Below are 26,697 nucleotides of genomic sequence, written 5' to 3' on the forward strand. Positions count from 1 at the left end.
CCCTCCAGCAGCCTCTTACCCTCCCTCTCATCCCCTCCAGCAGCCTCTTACCCTTCCTCCCATGAGGAGTGGAAAGCTGAGGGCATTGATTTGGAGCTGCACTGTTGCATTGGCATTATGTCACATAGTAATGCCCCTTACACATTATGCCGTGCACAATAATGCCCCTTATAACACATTATGCCACACAGTAATGCCCCTTACAGATTATGCCACACAGTAATGCCCCTTTTACACATTGCCCTCCAGCAGCCTCTTACCTTCCCTCCCATGAGAATTGGAACATTGAGAGTGTTGATTTTTAGCCGCACTGTTACACTGGCAGTTACCCTTTAGACTAGAGACGCAGCGCCGCCGTCATTCTGGCACCAATCGGACCAGCAGCCGCTGCTGATTGGCTGACGATTCGTGAGCTCCAATAGGCTTACGACCGGTGCCACATTAGAAGATGTCTTCTAATGTGGCGCTGCAGATGCGCTGATATATCTGCAAGACATATGGGCATCGGCTGTGCTGCACGGCAGATGTGATATCTGCATCATTCACAGACATATCCTCTGTACCCATCCTCTGATGCACTACAGATATATCACCCCGATGGAACGGGCAATATATCTGTGAGTGTGCACCCAGCTTAACATTTGTAGTAGAAATCATTGTAAGCTACTGTAAATGCTGGCCATGCACACTGCAATATTAGTGTCATACCTGGAAAATCAGCTTGGTATGGAGCCAGGTCTGGCCTTACACTGAATGCGTAATCAAAATCTATGGAATAACTTTTGGGCCATTTGTTAAATCCAGTAGGTACTGTAGGTGTTTCCACATCAAGCAGTCACACAGCATTTACAGCAAGACTGACCAGCCGCAAACACGCAGAGAGCTCTCTAACTGTAACATAATGTCTCATTGTACTTCATTTCTGTTCTGATGTATACATTCTAATGGTGGGTACACACTGGGCGATATTACTGAGCGACTGCACGATTATGACATCGTAATCGTGCAATCGCTCAGTAATCGTGCACAAATCGTGCACTTTTATGTCGGAAACGACCAGCGATGCGCACTCCCGCTGGTCGTTTCCGACATTGTCCATCGCCTGAACATGCAGCACAATCTGACGATAAGGACAGATTGGCATGTTCAGGAATGATGGACTGTGCCTGCACTGAACGACTGATCGTTCAGTGCAGACACTACAGGGGATCAGGAACGATGGTACGATTACAATGTCGTAATTGTACTGTCTTTCCTGATCGCCTAGTGTGTACGCACCTTAAATGTATTAATGTATATTCAATATCTCTAATTCATTTTGAACACATCTACTTGCACAGACTCTAGCTGATAACTATTTGTATAAATGACACAAAACAAACTTGTACTTGTTTATTTCCATTCTGTGACAGTTTGATGAGAGTCTCCTGGGAAAGAAGATTACCCAAACAAGCAATATCTTTGATGGGTCTGACTGTTCCCTTCCTGCCCAGGTGAGTGTAGTAATTACAGTATCATGAAAAAAGCAGACAAGATGCTTTTCTTACTGAACAGATGCTCGCTATATCCTCTGTGGGTTATCGTAACAAGTAAACACCATTTTCCAAAGCTGTGTATTCAAAGTTATAAATAAAAAGATCCTAAAAAAAATGAACAGTTATGGACAATTTCTTTTTTTTTTAGGTACAGATGTAAACAGATTTGTAGGACTAGCGGGCAGTGGTGCTGAGAGGGGGGAGTGGGTACAAAGTACCTGGGCCCAGATCTCTTCGGGGGATGGACTGCCTGGAAGGTGCAGACATGCCCCCTAGATGGCAGGATCACACCGTCTACAGCGGATGGTGATAAAGTCATTGGATAGACAATAACTATTCGGACTAAACCTCAGAAGGACAAAAGTTAATACATTCCTTTCTTAAAAGACATTGGGTGGGATGTACTTAGGTAAAAAATGCGGAAAACCCCCCGAAAATGTAGTTTTCAGGGGTTTTACCGCATTTCTCATATGTGCCAAACTCCTAAATGCGATACATTCCGGAGTTTGGACCCGGCTGGTAACGTCTTTAGATGGAGTTACCCAATAGTAGCCTATGGGCTTCTCTTCATGACGCCCCCTGAGAGAGATCCAATCATATCCCTCCCAGCGCCCCCCGTGACATTCTGCGTTAGCGCAGAATGACGCCAGAGGGGTTTCTGGGTCATAAACCCGGAAGTCCCTCTATCGGCCCCCTTACAGACAGAGCTGTCCTTTGCGATCTTCCAGCTATATACCGGCAATATTATTGCCGGTATGTACCCGATAAGTGGCGGAATGTACAGCATCGTGGATGCGTTTCTTAGCACGTTCCGCCCATTAAGTTGCATTTGGAACGGCTATACGCTGTCAGTATATTCTGCTCATTGATCCTGTTATGGAAGACATGAGACTTGCAATGATAAAGTCTGAGTTGGCATGATGAAGAAATCTCAACTTTTCCTTTTGAGTACTGATTAGTTAGCAATGGCATTATAGAATAAACCCCATTTATGTCCTTTGTGACGTTGCCAATAGAAACAGACAGGCATCTACAGGGTATAAATTGTGCCAGTTGTGATGACTTAATGGTGCTGAGCCTGAGTCACACGCCGGTCCAATCAGCAGACTGCGCATGCGCTGCATCATGTATACGCACCTTGATAAGGAATACGATAGCAGCCGGTTTGCTCTGTGCATGGCCGGATCTCTGGGTGGTAACCCGCTAAGTGCATGGAAATTATCCGTCCAATGGGGATGTCGTGGTCATATCGTCACATTTCCGAGAAGGTACGCCTGTTTCTAACCCAGCATGGGGCGGCTGTTAATGTTGACACTAATGATGAATCACTGATATATTTATTTATATGTGTCGATAAAATAAGATTTTATAGATTCATCAAAACAATAGAATTTGTTTGGCGCTGCATTTTACCATTATATAACAGATGATGCCAGCTGGCAGTGGTAAGAGGAGGGTTAGTTCTAAAGTGAAGTGGTTTACAGGACCTATGACGTCACAACCATGTGATTCAGGACAACAGGGGGAGGGGCAAGGTTGAGAACAGGAAGCCAAAAGTGTCCCCTAGCTGGCTTGCTTCGGGCACAGTGTCTCGCTTTGCTCGCCACAGGTTTATATTCCCCCTCTATGCCCACGTGGATAGTAACACTGGCAGCGGACTGGACGGCCGTAGCTGTCACATGGTTGAGACGTCAGAGGTCCTTTCTCCAACTTGGATCTAGCAACAACCAAGGAGCACATTTCTATCTCTCCCCACTGATGCAGGAAGTTGGAAAGATCAGGGGTGCAGCAAAGGGAAGAGATAGATCCCCTTCAGTTTCTGTACGATGACATCATCTGCCAGTGTCCAACGTCATTCCCTACCATCCAAGTGGGCTTTGAGGGGGAACATATTCTTGTGTCGAGGGAAGGGAGCCACCGAGCCCACAAGGGGCCAACTTTATTATTTTCGTGGAAAGTGTGGGCAGAAACCTCCACTTCCTACCTCACTCATGGCACTTCCAGGTACAGCTAGTGAAGGGGATTTATACTCTTTCGTACAGCAAAGGCACCAATTGAACATAAATTGTATTATTGGATTGTGTCCATGTTATATCATATCTATAAAAATTAGGGAGACAAATTAAAAAACAAACAAACACTATATGGTAATCACCATTCATTTAAACCTTGTATGTCAACTAAACTTGCAGATAGTTCAAACATTAGATTACTTAGAATCATAATAATTTGCATATATGCACATTATTTTGAAGTTTATGCATTATGATGGTAAATTATCTAATGTTTGTACTTTCTACCTGTTTATTTGACATAATAGGTTTAAATGAATGATGATAACCATATGGTAAGTATTAAAAATGAAAAAAAAATGTATATATAGTTTACTGCTGCTTTCCTTTCTCTCTTTACTGCATTTCTTACAGCATTTCTTACACCTTCTGCTGCTTGACTTTCTACTTCTGCTGCTTTTCTTTCTCCCTTTTCTGCTTGCCTTCGTCTCTTTGCTACTTGCCTGTCTACCTCTGTGGCTTGTCTTTCTCCCTCTGCTTCTTGTCTTTCTCCCTCTGCTGCTTGTCTTTCTCCCTCTGCTGCCTATCTTCCTTCCTCAGCTGCCTGTCTTTCTCTCTCTGCTGCTTGCCTTTCTCCCTCTGCTGCATGTCTTTCTCCCTCTGCTGCCTGTCTTTCTCCCTCTGCTGCCTGTCTTTCTCTCTCTGCTGCTTGCCTTTCTCCCTCTGCTGCATGTTTTTCTCCCTCTGCTGCTTGTCTTTCTCCCTCTGCTGCTTGCCTTTCTCCCTCTGCTGCTTGTCTTTCCCCCTCTGCTGCATGTCTTTCACCCTCTGCTGCCTATCTTCCTTCCCCTGCTGCTTGTCTTTCTCCCTCTGCTGCCTGTCTTTCTCCCTCTGCTGCTTGCCTTTCTCCCTCTGCTGCTTGTCTTTCCCCCTCTGCTGCATGTCTTTCGCCCTCTGCTGCATGTATTTCACCCCTTCTGCTGCTTTCCTTTCTCTCTTTTCTGCTTGCCTTTGTCTCTTTGCTACTTGCCTGTCTCCCTCTGTGGCTTGCCTTTCTCCCTCTGCTGCTTGTCTTTCGCCCTCTGCTGCTTGTCTTTCTCCCTCTGCTGCCTGTCTTTCTCCCTCTGCTGCCTGTCTTTCTCCCTCTGCTGCTTGTTTTTCTCCCTCTGCTGTCTGTCTTTCTCCCTCTGCTGCCTGTCTTTCTCCCTCTGCTGCCTGTCTTTCTCCCTCTGCTGCTTGTCTTTCTCCCTCTGCTGCCTGTCTTTCTCCCTCTGCTGCTTGTCTTTCTCCCTCTGCTGCCTGTCTTTCTCCCTCTGCTGCCTGTCTTTCTCCTTCTGCTGCTTGTCTTTCTCCCTCTGCTGCCTGTCTTTCTCCCTCTGCTGCTTGCCTTTCTCCCTCTGCTGCTTGCCTTTCTCCCTCTGCTGCATGTCTTTCGCCCTCTGCTGCATGTCTTTCGCCCCCTCTGCTGCTTTCCTTTCTCTCTTTTCTGCTTGCCTTTGTCTCTTTGCTACTTGTCTGTTTCCCTCTGTGGCTTGTCCTTCTCCCTTTGCGGCTTGTCTTTCTCCATTTGCTGCCTGTCTTTCTCCCTCATAGTGCCTGTCTTTATCCCTCTGCTGCTTCTCTTTCTCCCTCTGCTGCTTGTCTTTCTCCCTTTGTTGCTTGTCTTTCTCCCTTTGTTGCTTGTCTTTCTCCCTCTTCTACTTATATATCTCCCTCTGCTGCCTGTCTTTCTCCCTCATTGTGTCTGTCTTTATCCCTCTACTGCTTCTCTTTCTCCCTCTGCTGCTTGTCTTTCTCCACCTGCTGCCTGTTTTTCTCCCTTTGCGGCTTGTCTTTCTCCATTTGCTGCCTGTCTTTCTCCCTCCCTCATTGTGCCTGTCTTTATCCCTCTGCTGCTTCTCTTTCTCCATCTGCTGTTTGTCTTTCCCCCTCTGCTGCCGGTCTTTCTCCCTTTGTTGCTTGTCTTTCTCCCTCTGCTGCTTGTCTTTCGCCCCCTCTGCTGTTTGTCTTTCTATGTCTTCTACTTATATATCTCCCTCTGGTGCCTGTCTTTCTCCTTTTACTTGCATTTGTCTATTTGCTGCTTGTCTTTCTCCCTCATTGTGCCTGTCTTTCTCCCTCTGCTGCCTGTCTTTCTCCCTCATTGTGCCTGTCTTTCTCCCTCTGCTGCCTGTCTTTCTCCCTCTGCTGCTTGTCTTTCTGCCTTTGCTGTTTGTCTTTCTACCTCTTCTACTTATATATCTCCCTCTGCTGCTTGTCTTTTTCCTTTTACTTGCCTTTGTCTATTTGCTGCTTGTCTTTATGTTGCTTGTAATTCTCCCTCTATAGCTTGTCTTTTATATTTTTTATTCTTTTTTTTTTTTGCTGACTCTTCTTTCTCTGTTTAAACAGCTGTTTTTTATTTGTGATTATTTAGTTGTCCACTTTACTTCACCTTTGTGTATTGTAGGTACACTATACAATGAACACATTTATCATAGGACAAAAAGCCCTATGGCTAGCGAAAATATCTTATACATCAACAGGTCACTGCAGCACTGCTCATGCTCCCTCAGACTGGCATGGCAAAACACATGATAAGGGATAATTTATTGGCATACATGATAGTTTAGATGGTGAAGCTGTGAAGACATCATATAATGGAATACATTAACTTAGATGCACTGACTCTATAACCTACTAGTAAAACACAGGAAGGATGGGTAGAAAGTTCTCTGCATTGGGCAAGAGAAGTGAGGAAGCATAACCACACACACCAAGATCCTGTGACGATCATACCCCCCTCCCTTACGTGCACTGCTTTGCACACTAGGAATCTACACACGACGGAGCAAAGCCACGCCCCTCCTCTGGCCACGCCCCAGGATTCAGGCTCAGTGGTTTTGCCTAGGTGTGCCAAGAGGGGGAAACATCTGAAGAGGTACACTGTGTTTCGCCGACCACCCACCCGTCACCTCCAACAAACAGCACTTCCTGTCAATCACTCTGCGATGAGCCTGAAAAGTCACTGCAATCGCAGTGCCGATCGCAGTGGCAGGTTCGCGAGCGCGCATAGTGATGCATACACATGTGCAGAACGCAACAATTGGACATTAGGGCTACCTTTAATATATGCAATGTTTGTTTAAGGACTGGTTTCACATTGGGCAAAGTGCGCCTATAAATACTTTTCTCGGCCAAAATGCAACTGCAAAATGCAAGATGCATCCTTTTAAAAGAATAGGTCAAGTGCTCAGAGCTGATGCAAAAAAAAAAAAATTGTTGCAAAATGGAAATAGCCATGTTCCCCATGTACTGTATGGCTCCAAAAATGTTCTCTCTTCACTTTGTCATTTCAATAATCTTGTTTTTGCACTGCTCTGCAAACTAGATACGCCGATGCGCCATTCCATGTTCTGCAAAGAACTCCCTCGCTATGCCTAAAAAGAATTCCATCTTCTACAAAAAATGCCATCTACAGTAGCTCTGTAAATCCATTTTGGTGGAAATCTATGGGCAAATACTGGCACATGTCATTGGCAAACAGAATTTCGCTTTGAGGCTCAACTATTTTCTGTCGGCAAATGAGGCCCAGTTTGAGGCGAGTAGCCATTTTTGGGGGTATTTCATGCCTTAAGGAAGGAGAATGTGATTTGACCAGTTATTCAGTCTACAAATACTGGGAATTAGCAACATCACTGAGGCATGAGGCACACAGTGATTTGTAAATTAATGCATTGATAGTCTGCCTTGCCAGTTCAGGCCACAAAAATATCCGAGTGATCCATGTGTTCAGTTTAATCATCATCATCATGTACAGTCCTTAAAATAAGTATACAGAATACAATAAGATTAATTGTTCATTTATTCAAAGTTTAAATTATGAGTCATATACTGTTCTAATGACATAATTGTCATATTGTACAAATGAAGTAAAATGTGGCGATGCAATGATATGTATATTAGAATATTTTTTACCTTTATGTTCCATAAATCTATGTGTAATTAAACTTATTTTAAGTCAATGTGCCGATCCCCGGGACATTGGCAGTTGTGCCATGTTTCTGGCAATATTTGCGGTGCTGATGGAGAGGTAGGTATTGTAAATGGGTACAGGGTGTGCGGTGAGGGCCCCTTGCACCCTGTGGAGGTGTGTACCACACACCCTACACCATGGGCCATGGGCGTAACTACCATAAGTGTATGGGGTGCAGCTGCTATGGGGGCCAGACCTTAGAGGGGCCCATCTTCCTTGTCAAAGTTACATGTGTTATACTGTATAATGTGCAGTTTTCACCATTGGGGGATACATAGGGGCCCTTCAAAACTTTTGCAATGGGGCCTTCAAATACCTACAGTAGTTACGACCCTTTCCTGCACCCTTTATGGCTATACCTATGCATATATTTCAGTGTCCACATTTTCAGGTAAAAACTTCCAGCCTTTCTACCAATCTTATGTTTCTTCCCTGTTAGTAACATTGGGACAGAGGGCCTGATTCAGACCCGCTCGCAAGCGCATAGCGATCGCAAGCGGGTCGATGGTGTGCCAGTGCGCACGCGTGAGCCCCGGAGTGAGCGCAAAAAGCACTCGCTCCGGCGCTCGCATCCAAAAGGGGCGGCTGTCGCCCCGTTTGGAAGGCGGGGGGGGGGTGGCTGGGCAAACGGAGGTGTTCCCATGCGAACGCCTGCTGTTTGTGGGCGGCCCCACTGACATCACATCTCATCGCAAGCCCGATGGTCGCGATGGTCTTGACCATCGCGACCATCACGTGGCCGCTCGCAATAGCTGTGGGTGGTCACCCATAGCTAAGCGAGCGGCCAGGAAGCCGCACGAAAAACAAACAAAAACGCCCTGATTCAGAGCGAGCGCCCTTTCAGAGCGTCCGGCTCTGAATCAGGCCCAGAATTCCATTTTTACTATCCAAGTAGTTACTCAATTGCTCCCCACAGATTAGAAGTAGTCCTAGGTGTAGGGACAGGAAGAAAAATCGGAAAAGTGCAAACATCATAGCAATCCCCAACGCACTTATCCCACCCACTTCCCTATAGGGAAATTGGTGGGCATGGGTGTGATGATAAATAAAGACATCATGGCACCACCCTCACTGTTTTATGCAATAAATTGCAACATAGCACAGAGGGGGCAGGGGCATGAAGATGTGAAACGCGTCACCTCACTCCTTACACTTGCAGGAGAGTAAATTGAAAAAAGTAGACAAATATGATGAAAAGTCTAACCACTTTAGAACTAACATTAAATAAAACATTCAATTGCATGACACCGCTAAACAGAATTCTGTGCCTCGCCATAGCACTTCACACATGAGGCCCATTGTGCATGGATGATTAGTACACAATAAAATAATCACAGATAATAAACATATACAACTCACCAATGTCACATTTGAACTTTTTAGTACAGTCGGCTTCCTCAATGTTACACACTTTTTTCGGGACACACGGTTGGGAATCTGACAGCAGCCCGGCACAGCTTTGTCCTTCAAACTGAGAAGGACGTTCTAATGATCGAACACGATACTGAAAATACATGAATATATTAGCTTTCCTGGAAAGTCAGGGTACGTGTTTAATATGTGCAGATATACTGTATAATGTATATGTAATTACTGATTTGCGGGATGTTCTCATTACACATTATTTAATGGATACCACTGCTTTTGGCACTGGTCTTTGTAAATTACATCCAATGTCTCTATAGTAGGTGTGTGAATGTAATATAGGCGTGCACTTTGAAGTATACTGGGCAGACCATCAAGGAGAAGCACTGCCAAACCAGGGTGTCTGGGGTATGCAAATGATTGGCCCTACTATAAATATTGAGATTAGCAGGTAATTTATACGTATATATCAAGTAACATACAGTCATGTGCATAAATATTGGGACATTGACAGAATTTTCATATTTTGGCCTCTATTCACCACCACAATGGCTTTGAAATGAAACAAACAAGATGTGCTTTAACTGCAGACTTTCAGATTTAATTTGAGGGTAATTACATCCAAATCAGGTGAACGGTGTAGGAATTACAACGGTTTCTATATGTGCCTCCCACTTTTTAAGGGGCCAAAAGTAATGGGACAAACTAAACAATCCTAAATCTAATTTTCACTTTTTAATACTTTGTTGCAAATCCTTTGCAGGCAATTACAGCCTGAAGTCTGGAACGCATAGACATCACCAGACGCTGGGTTTCATCCCTGGTGATGCTCTGCCAAGCCTCTACTGCAAATGTCTTCAGTTCCTGCTTGTTCTTGGGGCATTTTCCCTTCAGTTTTGTCTTCATCAAGTGAAATGCATGCTCATTCGGATTCACGTCAGGGGATTGACTTGGCCATTGCATAACATTCCACTTTTTAGCCTTAAAAAACTCTTTGGTTGCTTTTGCAGTATGCTTCGGGTCATTGTCCATCTGCACTGTGAAGCGCCGTCCAATGAGTTCTGAAGCATTTGACTGAATATGAGCATATAATATTGCTCGAAACACTTCAGAATTCATTCTGCTGCTTTTGTCAGCAGTCACATCATCAATAAATACAAGGGAACCAGTTCCATTGGCAGCCATACATGCCCACGCCATGAAACTACCACCACCATGCTTCACTGATGAGGTGGTATGTTTTGGATCATGAGCAGTTCCTTTCCTTCTCCATACTCTTCTCTTCCCATCACTCTGATACAAGTTGATATTTGTCTCATCTGTCCATAGGATGTTGTTCCAGAACTGTAATGGCTTTTTTAGATGTTGTTTGGCAAACTCTAATCTGGTCTTCCTGTTTTTGAGGCTCACCAATGGTTTACATCTTGTGGTGAACCCTCTATATTCACTCTTGTGAAGTCTTCTCTTGATTGTTGACTTTGACACATCTACACCTACCTCCTGGAGAGTGTTCTTGATTTGGCCAACTGTTGTGAAGGGGTTTTTTTTCACCAGGGAAATAATTCTTCTGTCATCCACCACAGTTGTTTTCTGTGGTCTTCCGGTTCTTTTGGTGTTGCTGAGCTCTCCGGTGCGTTCTTTCTTTTTAAGAATGTTCCAAACAGTTGATTTGGCCACACCTAATGTTTTTACTATCTCTCTGATGGGTTTGTTTTGATTTTTCAGCCTAATGATGGCTTGCTTCACTGATAGTGACAGCTCTTTTGATCTCATATTGAGAGTCGGCAGCAACTGATTCCAAATGCAAATGTCACACCTAGAATCAACTCCAGACCTTTTACCTGCTTAATTGATAATGAAATAACGAGGGAATAGCCGACACCTGTCCATGAAATAGCTTTTGAGTTGATAGTCCCATTACTTTTGGCCCCTTAAAAAGTGGGAGGCACATATAGAAACCGTTGTAATTCCTACACCGTTCACCTGATTTGGATGTAATTACCCTCAAATTAAATCTGAAAATCTGCAGTTAAAGTACATCTTGCTTGTTTCATTTTAAAGCCATTGTGGTGGTGAATAGAGGCCAAAATATGAAAATTCTGTCAATGTCCCAATATTTATGCACCTGACTGTACCATCTATAAGGAATAGGAGGTAAACCACACATATACATTAAGGAATACAATAACAGTAAAAGTTAACCCGCACTATGGAGCTTATTCAGACCCGGTCTTTAGCTCTACGAGCTCGCAACCGGGTCGATGTTGCTCCAGTATGCATGTGCATGATGGAGCTGGCTCCGTCGTGCGCATGCGCGAGACCCGGCTAACGAGGGTGATCCGTCGTTAGGGGTCTCGTAGCAGATGGGGCGAGCTGTCAATGTTGAGTGATAGCTCGCTCCGTTTGCTGGGCGGGCCGGGGGCGTGCCCGGCCAAACGGAGGCGTTCCTGTTGGAACGCTTGCCATTTGGGGGCGGCCCCACTGATATCATCAGTGATGTCAGTGGGGAGCTTCCTGCTCAAACAGAGCAGGAAGCTCCCTGGGGTTTAAGGTTGACGAGACCCTACCTTAGGGTCTCGTCATTAGCCCCGATGAAGACCATCGCGACCATCACCCTTAGCGGTCGTTAGAGCTGTGGGTGTTAACCCACAGCCTAACGACCGACATGGAGGCGGCCGTTAAGGATGCAAGCGGCCGCCCTGTTTCAGAACGACCGCTTGCATCCTACAACTGCCTCTGAATGAGGCCCTATGTTTTTATATATGATCAGTTTTAGAGTGATTATCTATTTTATTGTTACAACATTAATAGTTTATGTATTAATGTCTAGAGGAGATATACACCCCTGTTTTAATTCATTATAATTTTTAAGCACTGTAATGTATATTTATTGGATGTATGTGCAATATGGTTTATATACCATAACTAGAGAATGGCTCTGATGTAGGCGCAAATGTAACCCATGTATTGTGCACAATGGACCTCATTCAGACCCGGTCACAAGCGCTATGCGCTCACAAGCGGGTCTATGGTGAGGCCCAACACACGCGCAGCGGCCGCAGTGCGCGTGCGCAAGCCCCGGAGCGAGTGACAAATTCACTCGCTCCTGGGCTCGCTACAAAAGGGACGGCTGTCGATGTTGATCGACAGCTCGCCCCGTTTTGTAGGCGTGGCGGGGGGGTGGCCGGACAAACGGAAGTCTTCCTGAAGGAACGCCTGCCATTTGTAGGCGGCCCTACTGACATCTGCAGTGATGTCAGTAGGTAGCTTCCTGCCCTGTTAGAGCAGGAAGCTACCTGGGGCTTGCGGGAGACGAGACCCGACCCCAAGACCATCGAGACCATCGCGACCGTCACCTGCTCACTCGCTAAAGCTGTGGTTGGTCACCCACAGCTTAGCGAGCGGCCAGGAGGCCGGCTTTTAAAGAAGAAGTGGCCGCCCTCATTCAGAGCGAGTGCTCGCATTTTGCGAGCGGCTCTGAATGAGGTCCAATGTTAAGGGTCTTTTACTCTACTGCACAGGTTCTCAAACTCAGTCCTCAGGACCCCAAACAGTGCATGTTTTCTAGGTCTCCTCACAGAATCACAAGGGAAATAATTAGCTCCACCTGTGGATGTTTTAAAATGTGTCAGTGAGTAATGACTACACCTCTGCACCTGCTGGGTGACCTGGAAAATGTGAACTGTGTGGGGTCCTGAGGACTGTGTTTGAGAACCACTGCTCTACTGCATTCAGAGTTGAAATACAGACCATGCGCAAAAGCCGATCTTAGATAATAGAACAGCTGATCGGATAAATGGACTGACATTCCGGAAGTAGCAGTGTGCGTTCCAGCGGGAGGAATGCCACAACCACGAGAGACAGGGAAGGGGCTAGACTTCCAGGCTGAAGTGGCGTGTGTTCCAAGAGGTGTTCATTTAAGGTATGTCTTTTTAAATTAAAACTTGCTATTAACTAGCGATCGCCTCTACTACTAAAGGGTAACCCCCCTATTGGGAACATATAGACCAAGGAACAGTAATATACACTAATATCCCGGACCACACCCATAATGCAGGCCGAAGGGTGGGACCATCAGAATACTCAGAAATGCGTTGGCTATCTGTGGGAGCTGCCATTATCTGGAACCCTTGAAGGGACCTGTCATCTAACAGGGAAGGTGGATTGCCTTGGGGTAGCATTATCACCCCTAACGCTTATCACTGTGCTACTGCGCATGCGTACAAAGTCTAGGAAACATTTACTGCACATGTGAGTGGCCATATTTGGAGAAAGTTAAATGGGAGGCTGTGCGCCAGACAGGGGCTGCTCAGGGAGTCGATGTTGTGACCAATAATGCGTTGGTGATGGAGAGATTGGATCCGCCAGTGCAGGTGGGCATTGCTCAGATATGCAAAGTGGATGTCACAGGGTTACCCAGTCTGTCACACAGAAGTACACAGGAGGAATGCTGCTCACACTGACATCTGGATATTTTTGTACTTGTGAATTTGTGAGAAATCACAGCCGCACATGAACTGTGTGCACTCCTGTATCAGGGCCCAATGCCCCATTATCTACCTCTTGTCACTGGCCAGTAACCCTGTGAGGAGAAGCTAAATAGCTCCTTCCAAATCTTTCTTTGTTTATTATATCATTGTTCGTGGGCGAAGGGAAGAAGGGATAAATAGATAGATATGTAGATAGATAGATAGATAGATAGATAGATAGATAGATAGATAGATAGATAGATAGATAGATAGATATGAGATATATAGATAGATATATAGATAGATAAATAGATAGATAGATAGATAGATAGATAGATAGGTATGAGATAGACAGATAGATAGACAGATAGATAGATATGAGATAGATAGATAGATAGATAGATAGATAGACAGATAGATATGAGATAGACAGATAGATGATAGATAGATAGATATGAGATAGATAGATAGATATGAGATAGATAGATAGGTATGAGATAGATAGATAAATAGATAGATAGATAGATATGAGATAGATAGATAGATAGATAGATAGATAGATAGATAGATAAATATGAGATAGATAGATAGATAGATAGATAGGTATGAGATAGATAGATAGATAGATAGATATGAGATATATAGATAGATAGATAAATAGATAGATAGATAGATATGAGATAGATATGAGATAGATAGATAGATAGATAGATAGATATGAGATAGATAGATAGATAGATATGAGATAGATAGATATGAGATAGATAGATAGATAGATAGATAGATAGATAGATAGATAGATAGATAGATATGAGATAGATAGATAGATAGATAGATAGATATGAGATAGATAGATAGATAGATAGATAGATATGAGATAGACAGATAGATGATAGATAGATAGATAGATAGATAGATAGATAGATAGATAGATAGATAGATAGATAGATAGATAGACAGATAGATAGAGGGAGGGAGGGGGGAAAGGAGATAAATAGAAAGGAAAGAAAAGAATGGAGGGTGGGAGAGTGAGATGGGGGAATAGAGGGAGAGAGAAAGGAGGGAGATAGAAATAGAGAGCCTAATTCAGCAGTGTACGGCCCGTGTTTCCGGAAATGGGGTGTGTCATCCCCACTTTCTACGGGAGTGGCAAGGCCAGAATCTGCGTCCATGGATGCAACTCCAGGCCTCGCGTGCCTGCCAGCCTGCATAAGCTGTGGCTTACTCAGCTGGATGGCGCCGTCCAACAGCTGATCCCTGGCTGTGACCTCGGTCGCAGTGCTGGGATCGCAGATTCACCAGGAGGTGTCAGACACCTCCTGCTGCATTTTCATGTTAGCAAGGACGGAATTGCACAGCTGCTTATGTGTGGCTTTGCAATTCCGTCCTCCGCTGAATCAGGCCCAGAGAGAGATGTAGGGAGGAGTGAGAGGGATCAAAGGAAAGAGTGTTAGAAAGCGGAAGGGGGGGGGGGGAGTAGGGAAAGAGAGTGATGGGGAAGTGAGAGGCACAGGGAGAGAGAGAGAGAGAGAGAGAGGGGGGGTGGAGGTGGATAGGTAGGGAATGAGAGACATGGAGACAGAGAGGAGAAAGGTAGGGAGTGAGAGACATAGGGGCCTATTCATCATGGGAGGCTGAATGGCCATATTCCCCTGATGATGAAGTATGCTCCAGAGCGGGGACAACTGCTCTGAAAAGCAGCTGCATTACTTACTTGTCCCCGCGACCGGCTTCTGCGAATGCGTGACGTGAGGGCACGCATGCACCAGCCGCCGGGGAGTCAGTGAGGAGGCGGTGGAGGGATCCACTCGGGATCCCCAGAACTCCTTCCCATAGGAAGGAGCGGGCTACGAGAACAAGTCACAGACTGATGATCACAGAAAAATTCTGAAAACATTCAGTTTGCATTTGCCTGGTTAACGGGCCATTTTTCTTTTGATGAATAGTCAACATAGAGAGAAAGGAGCTGGAGTTGAGTTAAAGATAGAGAGGGGTCTATTCATCATCGGTGGTAGTTGCCTCCGATGATGAAGTATCCAACTCGCAGTGGGGGATAGTTTACACTTAGGCTCGAAAAGCAGCTGTCCTCTCGGTTAGTATCTCGGGTACAGAAGTAGCTGCGTTACTTACCTCCTCCCTGTGGTCACTCATACGCATAGTCACCAGGGAGTGCGTGAAACGGTGGTGGAGCGATCCGCTCGGATCCCTCTTCGCATCCCCGGAACTCCTTCCCTTTCAGTTTTCGGAGTTTGCTGAATATCAGGGGGTCCATTTGGAACCCTAGATGATGAATAGCCCGGTAACCATGTGGAAAAGACAAGTAGAGATAGAAGGATGGAGGGAGAGAATAACTGAGCACACTAAGGACCTCATTCAGAGCCGCTCGCAAAAAGCCAGCGCTCACTCTGAATGAGGGAGGACGCTTTTTTTTTAAAAAGCCGGCCTCCTGGCTGCTCGCTAAGCTGTGGGTGACCACCCACAGCTTTTGCGAGTGGCCATGTGATGGTCACGAAGGTCGCGACCATCGGGCTTGCAACGAGACCCTTCTGGTAGGGTCTCGTCTGCCGCAAGCCCCAGTGAGCTTTCGGCTCTAATAGAGCCGGAAGCTCACTACTAACATCACTGGTGATGTCAGTAGGGCCGCCCACAAATGGCAGGCGTTCCTTCAGGAATGCCTCCGTTTGTCCAGCCACCCCCCCAACCCGCCTACAAAACGGGGCGAGCTGTCGATCAACATCGACAACCACCCCGTTTGTAGCGAGCCCCAGAGCAAGTGAATTTTTCACTCGCTACGGGGCTTGCGCACGCCGCACGTGCGCAGTCCACAGCCATCGACCCGCTTGCGAGTGCATAGTGCTTGCGAGCGGGTCTGAATGAGACCCTAAGCGCCCCTTAACCATCATACCTGCTTCTTGAGACAAGGATCACAATCAGACCATGGGCCAAAGTCGCCGAGTCGGCAGTTGATTGGACATGGCTGTTCATTGCACGATCGACTTTCATAAAATGTGCAAAGATTTTGACAGTTATTCTTCCAGTAGTGCTCATCATAGACCACATTCCTGCAGATAGAAAGTGGAAATTAATATTTATGTTTTTTTATGCATGTAAACTTAAAATTGTATTTTACACAGCCACATTTGTGTGCAAACCCTGTTTGTTTATTCTGCTCTGTGTATGTACAATAAGAATAGTGCTGGGAGCCAGTATTACCTCCACCTTCCGCTGGGAGCCATTATTCTCCTGTCGTCTGACCTTACCTGACCTCCTGTGTTTGGGTCCCTTTGGTACATATTACTGATGGGGGCGTCTTGGGTCTCTTTAACCTCAAAGGGACATATTTATCACAATCCGCATCTCGGATGCGGATTGGCTGTGATAAATTTGCCCAATATCTCAATGCGATATTTGAATACATAACAAGGGTGTATCAAAAATCGCATGAGGGACAGAGCTTGCGATAAAGCTCTGTCCCTGTGAATCCACTTCACACACTTTTTCACATACTTTTCACTGTAGTTTATCACAAGAAATACAGAGAGTATGTGTCCGCGCATGCACCACCGCCTGCTGCCGCTGACCCCCCCTTGCTGCATCTGCAATCCGAGAGCAGCGTCCGTAGAGGCTGGCTTGGATCACCATCGCGACCACTGGCCAGGCTGCATAAGCTGAAGCTTACTCAGACTGGCTGGTTACTGGCCGCTTGCTAGGCCAGAAAATCTGCCTCCAACGATGCAGACCCTGGTCTCAGCACTCACAGGAAACGGGGGCAACATGCCCGCCTTTTCCATCAACACTGCCAGATGCCGTCCCCAAACTCGGATGGCGCATGCGTTACATACAGTAGAGTGTATGCACAAAGGTGCTGTTTCGATTGAAACGGACAGTATCAGAAATGTTGTTGAAAAGTGACAGACATTCCTGGGCGTTGACTGGGCCAAATGGTCTGTCCGTTCAGTGGGCGTTTTAGGGGAGGGTTGCGGACATGTCCATGATAGCAACTGAGTACGCAGCTGCAGGCATAGGAAGCCGCAGTCAGTTGGAGACACTGCACCTGCCATAAGTTGCATGGACGCTTAAAGCAGGCGCCTCAGTCCCTGCACATTCGGCTGTGTAGATTTACACACGGGAAGGACTTTGTAGCCGCATTTGCATAAAGCTGCAGATGGGCGACCGCCAATACAATCTGCTGTGTGCGCTTTTTCCTGAGACTCAGAATCAGGCCCAAAAAGTGTGGCCATGCCATTTTGGGGGTGTGGCTGCACCCACCTTTGGGACCTGGGCAACCCCAATGGTGGCCCTCATAGGCAAATGCAGGGGAGGGGGGTTCTGGTTGCCTGGAAACTTCCCTCCCCAGCCCACACCATGACCATAGTCGTCACCGGGTCTGGTGACACCTGGTACGCAATTTGACTGCCCCAGTGTACTTGCGTGCGAGAAGTGGTCTCGTGCCCGAAATGGGGGCGTGACAAAACATAAAGGAGGCATAGCCTCACAGGGATTACGATGACATCACTTCGGGTGACACCGGGGGTCAACCCGCACCCCCCGCACTCCCCTCATGACGCCACTGACCATGACCACAATAGAAATAGTAATATAATAGAATGTTACTAGTGCTGCATGTTCCTCTCAGTATCACAAATGAAATAATTAGCACCACCTGTGGATCTTTTTACAAGTTGCAGCTAGTAATAAATACACCCAACTAGGAGATCTAGAAAACATGCACTGTTAAGGATGCACTGCTATAGAACATCAATAGGGTTAATTATTAACACCGTATAATAATACACTATCCAGTGCATAACGAGACCAATATGTACATATATGTACAAGGCAGTGCTAGGTTCTTCTGTTGCCCCCCTAGACTCCTGGACGGAATAGTCTGGAATGGTGCCCACATCGGAAATAAAAACATTCAGCTCAGGCAGGATGACCCTACTGCCGCATATAATGTTCCTATGTATGCTGGAATTATGACACACAATACACTTTGCATGATGTATATATATAGCTGGCTAAGTGCTAGTTATTAATTATGCCCTCTTCATGGACTGGCCACACTCACTCTAAAATCAGGCATTTGGAAACCCCCCTCTAGAAATCCACCTGTTTATAAATAATCCCCGCTGACATTAATGTGATAATGTGAATTGCATGGTAGATTACAGCTCCTACCTGTATAGCAGAGAATTCAGCACAAGGTCAGGACTTACCGCTGTCTACTCTGAGTTCCATGCTCACATGTTTTAGAACAACTTGACCAGGAGGCCCAGGGGTAATGTTCACAAAAGCATGAAAATGCCTTCCCAACAATGCAGCTTAGCAGCAGCCATGTGACATAAATTCTAGGATCCATTGATGTTTAGAACTGAAAGAAAGTCATATTGTCAGAATGTTACTGATTTGCCTTTGAATCTTCCTATAGCTTGCGCTGCATTACAGTTTATTTTATTTATTTACAGTTTCTTATATAGTGCAAGATATTCTGTTGACCTTTACAATTGTACACATTACTAGAACAAAACTGGGTAATAACAAACAGATATATAGGTATTAGGTAGGAAAGCCCTGCTTGCAAGCTTACATTCTATAGGGAAATAGGCATTGATACACAAGGATAGGTGCTATATATTGCATTTTGGTCCAGCCAGAATGCACAGTTTCTTGGTGGGCTGCATGATCCAGTCACACAGGAATGTCGGCCAAATGTCAGGAGGATGTGAGAGAAAGACAATGTGTGAGGTTATGTGTGGACTGTGAGAGGGGATGTAATTAGATATGGAAGCTATGAAGGTTATGTGGGCGGTTCTGGAATCTGATAAGCTTGCCTGAAGAGGTGAGTTTTCAGGGAACTCTTGAAGGATAGGAGACTAGAGGTAAGTCATATCGTGCGTGGTAAGGCATTCCATAGAGTGGTTGTAGCCCGAAGAAAGTCCCGTAACCGTGAATGGGAGCAAGTAATGCGTGTGGATGAGAGACGCAGATCTTGTGCTGAGCGGAGAAGTCGGGTTGAGAGATTTTGAGATAAGTGAAGAGATGTATGTTGGTGTGGTTTGGTTAACAACCTTATGTGTAACTAAAATTACAGTTGATACAACCACAGTTTATGTCTGATGAGCCATGGTCTTTCCACCGATGGCAGCGGTGTGATGGTTCTCCACTATCAGTGGATTTCTGGCAATGGTCACACAATGTTTTCTCAATTTTCCCAGCTGAGCCAGCTTGCTTGCAGCAGTGACCTGGGGGTAGAATTACTAGCCTTCGGTTTTTCAAAGCCAGCAATGATTGGTGGCTTTGACCAATGAATTTAGGACCTGATTCCAAGAGTTACGCAATGCCAATTTTTACGCGAATCGAGCATTTGTTTGCCATTTCGGATGCGTGAATGCCGCAATGCGCATGCGCAATGATTGTATTGTGATCACGCTCGCAGAGAGGATTCACTCACAAACAGAGCGACAGGTAGTCAGCATTTGGGGAAGGTAATGGGGGGTGGTTTGGCAAACGCAGATGTCGGAACAATTCTGTCCAATGGGCTTGCATAAATAGCTGTTGTGATCTCCTTCGCAGCATGAGAGTTCTCTAAGTGTCAGGAGAGCTGCAGTGTTAGAGGCAGGTCAGATATGGCTTACAAACTGTATTGCTGACTGATGTGCGTCGATGTTACCGATGTTTACGCTGTTGCAAGTGGTCGGACGGATATGAGAATCCAGCAGGTGGCGTCCCTATGCTCGGCTAAGCTTTGGAAGGCATTAGCATATTTTAGCAACTGCCACCCGTAAGAGATCGCAGTTGCGATTGTATTAGCATAAATCTCGGAATCAGGCCTTTAAAACAGCAATAGTTATATATGCTAAACAAGCCTGGTTCAGCATTTACTCCTATTGCCATTTTAAAACCATCAGTCAAAGCCGCCGATCAATAGACATGGAGGCTGATTGTATTACAGGTGGAAATTATGTGAATTTCAGTACTTCTTATTCGCGCCGGTTCTGGTGGGCGTCTCATAATTACGCCCATCGACTGCAGTAGAGGCGGCGACAAAAGCTACAGTCACTACGGCAACTGCGTCCACCACTGAATCACCCCCTGTGCCTGCTCCTACAATCAGCCAGCTAAAAAATTCTGCAAACCACCATCTTGATTCTCAGGAGAAATCTTGGCGCACTTGTGGAAAGGTGTAGCACAATGCACATTTAACATTTTGACCTTTGCAAATTACTTTCTATCAATTCCAAATTTGCTCTAATGCAGTGGTTCTCAAACTCGGTCCTCAGGACCCCACACAGTTCACTTATTGCAGGTCACCCAGCAGGTGCACAGGTGTATTCATTACTCACTGACACATTTTAAAAGATCCACAGGTGCAGCTAATTATATCACTAGTAATTATGTGAGGAGACCTGCAAAACATGCACTGTTTGGGGTCCTGAGGACCGAGTTTGAGAACCTGTGCTCTAATGTGTACACACGGTACAATATGTCTGCCCGTCGTCCTGACACATTGTCTTTACAATTACAAATCCAAATTATTCTGGACAAAACTGAATATTTCAAAATAAACACCTTACCAGTAGTCCCAGGTACAAGTATTAGCAGGACTTACCTGGATGGCTGCTCCCGTAGTTTTTGTGTAAGAGACTCCGTTTAACTAGGAGTCCAGGGTCTGTGTTTACATTGGTTAATTTTACACCATTCACCCCTCCCAGCCTCCACTGGACAGCAAATAGTGGTTTGTGATAACATTGTCTCTCTTCCATTTTTAGTTTACCTGAACAATGTGAGTGTAATTGTGATGGCTAAGGTCGATGTTCCCCACTGCACATGCGCACGACGGAGGGTGCTCCGTCGTGCGCATGCGCAAGACCCGGACTGCTCCGGGTCTCACACCAAAGGGGGCGTGCTGTCGATGGTGACTGACAGCACGCCCCCTTTGGTGGGCGTACCGGGGGCGTGGCGACCAGACGGAGGCGTTCCCATGGGAACGCCTACCGTCTGAAGCCGGCCCCACTGACATCACTACCACAGGGTTTCCATCGTAAGTCCGATGGTCGCGATGGTCAAGACCATCGCGACCATCTTTTTGGACGCTCGTATATGCTGTGGGTGGTGACCCACAGCTATACGAGCGTCCAGGAGGAGGGCCCTGATTCAGAGCGAGCGCTCTGGTCAGAGCGTCCGGCTCTGAATCAGGGCCTAAGAGTGGAAATTGCTATGGAGGGTTATTTACTAACAAACACACACAACAGCACCATTACTTAATTCCGATAAAACACTTGGAGGTAAATGTACTAATCCCTGGATTAACTACCCAGCAGCTTGAGAGTGAACAATGAAATTGCATCCAATGTATGGCAGCTTTGCAACCCCTAAATCACATGCTGTTAAAGCCTAGATGCATGGTAGAACTACATGAGAAACATCTGGTTTCACCCCTTACAGTCACTAGTTATCTCAGCATCAGGTCTGGTACTCTAAGGTGGCTCCTAAGAAGAGATTTGGGCATCTAGCGAGTATCGGTCCATGAGTGTTCTTTCATGCTGACACTTGTAGTCTGTGCTACAAGTCATACTTACCTACTTGAATTAATTCTCTCTGGGAGAAGCCCGGAGAGGAGATACAGATGACAGTGTTGGGGGCTGGGCTCTCCACGCCAATAGGCCCCATCCCCGCCACGTCAAAATGCAGCGATTTGCAGGTTCGCAAGGAGCGGGCAGGGCTAATTGACTTGATTTTCATCATTTTAGCCCCACCTCTCCATACGGACCCCCTAATTCCCAGGATAATATACCCATCCTGCCCTCTTCACTAGGAAGTGGGCGGGATTCGGGAGATCCTCCTACTCCTCAGGGGGTGCGAGGGACTGGCTGAAGAATCTGGAGTCTCCCGCAACTTCCGGGAGAGTAGGCGATGATGCTACAAGTTTTGTGCACTTATTAAAGCATAGTGAACAGTGGTTAGTATTGCTGCATCACAGCACTATTAATAACAGTTATTTATGTGGTGCGCACAGATACTGTACCCATATAATTTGTTTTTTTAGGGGAGTTCGAGGAAGTAAAGCAGAAAGCACCCACAGGAAACAATTGCAAACACCGGGAGAACATACAAACTCACTGGGTCCCAGGTGCACACCCTAATGGAGAATACTGTACACGTGTGTCTAGTGGCATTTTTCAAGTTGCTAGAGGGATAATGGAGATGGGAATTAGCTGCTCCCTATAACCGACCAGTGGTTGGATGATATTTATAGCTGATGATTATGGTGGCTAGAAAAGATGCTGAGGGTAATCTTCAAGCTCCTCAAACAAAACCGAACACTTCTGGCTGTATGTATGGGGGCATTGGCATCATGAGAAATTGCATCATTGCTGGGACACAAAGTGCATCATGGGATGCACATGGCTGCCTACAATATCCATTTAAGTTACTGGCAGTAATTCAACACTTGAGAGAAATTTTATGAAGTAGAATATAAAGATATTACCCCCCAAACTATCACAGATGCAGAGTTATTGCCATCCACCTAACACTGAGCTACTGTTGCCGCACATTACATAACTGTGGGGCCCATTTATCAAAGTGCATTTGAGGTAAATTCCCCGAAAACACCTGTTTTCGGGGGTTTACCTCAAATACTAAGTATCCCCCGCCATCTGAAGATAGCGTTAGCCGCTGTGTCCTATGGGCACTCATCTTCCAGATCCCTCCGCCGGCAATGGGCGCCGCTCATGTGCAGTCCGCGGGACTGCGCATGCGCAGCAGCCCGGAATGCGCTCCGGCCACATCGCAGGGTCGGGCTCTTTTCGGGGCCCGTCTCCCTGCATGTGCCGGGTCATACATTCGGCCGGTGTGATTGCATTTTGCAATGCTATCATGGGCGGTACTGCATGCCCTGATCGCATTGCAAAATGCGATCCTTAATAAATGGGTCCCTGTATCTCAAAAGCAGGCACAGATTGCTGCCCGGCTCCCCTGAAGTGTTTCTAAAACACTATAATGTAAAAGGAGCCAGGCTGGATCCTCTGTATATCTGTCAGCCTTCAGATACTTCTACATTGTGTGTGCCAGCAGGAATTCAGGACTAGAAACTTCCTTGGCAAGGAAAAACCACATCTAAACCCAGCATGGTGTAGTGAACAGCAGAAGAATGACACATCGGCCCGTATTACGTGTTCTCTAACACCAGTTGTCCACGTTTTATAAACCTGAAGCCATTTTTAGTGCTGTTGTCAGTAATTAGCGGGTGGCCAAGTGCGTGTTAGATGTGTGAGGTTCTTGTCTGACTTTACTTGTGAAATCTGTTTTTAGGATGAATATCGATATACTGCTGTCAGATGTGCTGTCGTCATTCTATGATTTTTACACACAATCCCCCTCAATGTCCGGCTCACCCGTGCACTTAGTTTTATTTTCCGGCTGCTTTTCCTTGTAGCTGATGATGACATCACTTGCTCTCTGGGTGCTGCTATGACCTTGGTAACTGTAGCACTCTGGACTAACGACTAACATGGTAATATTTGTCACAGACGCTCCAGATAATTAGGACATGGGAAGCAGGATTCCGTGGAAAAAGATTTACAATGTACAAGGTCGCCGGTAGGGGAAATATGTCACCTGTACATTGTGAGAACAGCGTGAAAATAGACGGACAAATGAATAACAGGACTGATCTGTTATGAACGATTACCTTTATTATTATTATTTATAAAACATGTCATAGAAGTTTAGTTTAGAACAGTAATTCTGAACATCAGTTTTCACATTGTGTAGCCCCATCTTCAGCGACGTTTTGTACTAAAATCCTGCTTCCGAATGTCCTAATTAGTCTCCCTACCAAATTTGGTGACATTCTGGTTGTTACACTGAGCAACAGACCGCTCTGATTAGGGGACGTTTAATTATGGCCACCCTCTATATATGCATACTAGCTGCTGCCCAAAGCTTCGCCCACGATGAAATCGCTTCTGCCAACATTTCTTTATGTGAGGTGTTCTTGTTGTATTGCTTTAGCATAGGGGCCCTGTCACGGAAGTGGCCCACGTAACCAGCAGCGCTATACAGACTGGTGGCAGCAGCACCTTCACCCACCACTCGCACCAATAGACTGCAATGTGGCTTATCCTATTCAAGTGACTGTGGGCCCAAAGCACCGCGCCCCCCTCCCACATCGGCTGCACGCATGGTTCCACACCTATTTCTTTCATTGATGATGTCAATTAAAAAAATAAAAATAAATGTTCAAGCCTTAACTTGATGGATCGAGATAAAACAAAGTGCAGGTTATTTCTAGGAGCTTCCATTACACAATTATGCATCATGAAAATCAGGGCCTGATTCAGAGCCGGACGCTATTTGCGCTCGCTCGTCCAGAAAAAGGGGCTGGCTATTTAAATTAACCGTTCGCTCTTTGCGGTCTGTTCACGCCTCTATGTCTGAACGAGCGAACAAAACATGCGAACGTAATTTTGTAAAAAACGCCCCCTGGCCGTTCGCATCATACGTCATGTCCGCTATTTATTAGATTAATTGAGTACATCGGACGGCGTATGAACTGCTCGCTATTCTTGTGGTTGGTTTTTCCTACCACAATCATGCGAGCAGTTCTGACTATAAAACAACCAAGTGACGTGGTCGATGACGCTGCTTTAGTAATTATGCACACCCTTAAAACGCCCGTTTTGACCTTTAGGCACGCCTGCGTTCTGATCTCCACTCCCCGTTTTCAAGCACCTTCCCCTGTTACCACCCACATACGCCTCCTCCTGTCACTCAAAATAGCAGGCATTCGCTATTTAGCGAGCACGCGATTTTCGGCCGCACTGACTGGTTTGCGCATGCGTATTAAAATCCGTACGCATGCGCAGTTGTGCAAACATCAGTCGGAACGAACGAGCGGCCGCTTACGAGCGGCTCTGAATCAGGCCCACAGTTCAGTCGTTTTTACTCCAATTTAGAACTAACAGACAGACACAATGGTATAACATTAGTGTGTGTGAATCGATGGATAGATGGATAGATAGATAAATAGATAGATAGATAGATAGATAGATAGATAGATAGATAGATAGATAGATAGATCGATCGCCATTCCCACATTTTGTAGTAGCCTGGTAACTAGACCCTACAGCAAGAACAATATTTGTCTTCCCCTTATCACTGTGTACTTCACGTGTCCCAATGCCTTCTCGCCTGAATTCCAGTGCAATGGTCACATGCTGGTGAACAGTATTTCAAAACAATTCCAGCAAATATGGGGAAATGTAAATACTGGAACATAGCCATTCCCTTCATCTCAGAGCAAATCTCAGCACAGTCCTGAAAATCTGTTTACTGAAAATCTCATTGTGTAATTTATCAGCATAACAGTAATAGGCTGACCTCTGCAGAGCCGGTACATTTATAGCTATTTTTATTATACGGCATTTTATATGGACATGTAAAACTGTTGCATTGTGGGTAAAGTTGCACAACAGTTATTTTGAAATGTTGGGAAAGATTAACTTTAACTCCTATTTATTTAATCAGAAAGAAAATGCAGAATGTCAGGCAAAAAGTTACAACTTTACATACAACGACAGTAATGATCATTTGTTTAACCTCTGAGTTTCCTGAAATGTAAATTTATGCAAAGAACCAGTTACATTGTCATCTTATCATCACCTCACTCACATTGGCTTTATCTCTAACCTGGGTACACACTGACAGATATATTGGGCGATCAATTGATCGGCCAGTATATATGTTGCCCGTCTGTCAGTGTGTACCCGCTATATGTTTGTGAACTACGTTGTTCACAGACATATGGCATTGGTTGCGCTGCACAGCCGATGGGCAGATATGTCTGCAGACCTATCTGTCCATCGGCAAGTGGGTACGGGTGGTCTGCAGGCCCCACCCCGCGAATGGGACCCGCCACCTCCTACACACTGAACACAGTGACGCGCCTGCATTTTTCTAACCACACCCGTTACCACCCAAATGCTGACTACCTGTCACTCACTTTGCAAAAGATTCCTATGTACGATAGTAATCGCAATGCAATTGCTGCACGTGTGCAGTGCAACGTTCACGCATGCGCAATGGCAATCAATCGCTCATTCTGTGAATATATCTGCATTGCGTCCATCTCTGAATCAGGCCCTAAATTCATGCTGATTAAGGGCCTGATTCTGTGGTGCCCGCTAAGCGCACAAAATGCCGATGTTCTGGTACTTGAGCGATTATTTCCTACTGTGCATGCTCGACTTATCCTGAAGACCCCTATGGCGCCTGAGTTTCCCTGAGTGCCCGCA

General features: G+C 45.8%; 1 protein-coding gene across 1 annotated transcript in view; it reads right to left on the reverse strand.

Annotated features, from left to right (window-relative positions):
• C6 (complement C6) overlaps window positions 1-18,758 on the reverse strand; it is a 76,013-nt gene extending 57,255 nt beyond the window's left edge. The window contains exons 1-3 of the mRNA XM_088455249.1: window positions 18,616-18,758; window positions 16,302-16,458; window positions 8,922-9,066 (exon numbers count right to left, since the gene is read on the reverse strand). Of these exons, the coding sequence (XP_088311375.1) occupies window positions 8,922-9,066; window positions 16,302-16,458; window positions 18,616-18,758 (445 nt within the window). The remainder of the gene's footprint in view (window positions 1-8,921; window positions 9,067-16,301; window positions 16,459-18,615) is intronic.
• Window positions 18,759-26,697: the final 7,939 nt, after the last annotated feature.

Source organism: Taudactylus pleione, unplaced genomic scaffold (genome assembly GCF_031769625.1).
Source record: "Taudactylus pleione unplaced genomic scaffold, aTauple2 ptg000647l, whole genome shotgun sequence".
In the NCBI taxonomy this organism is placed as follows: Eukaryota; Metazoa; Chordata; class Amphibia; order Anura; family Myobatrachidae; genus Taudactylus; species Taudactylus pleione.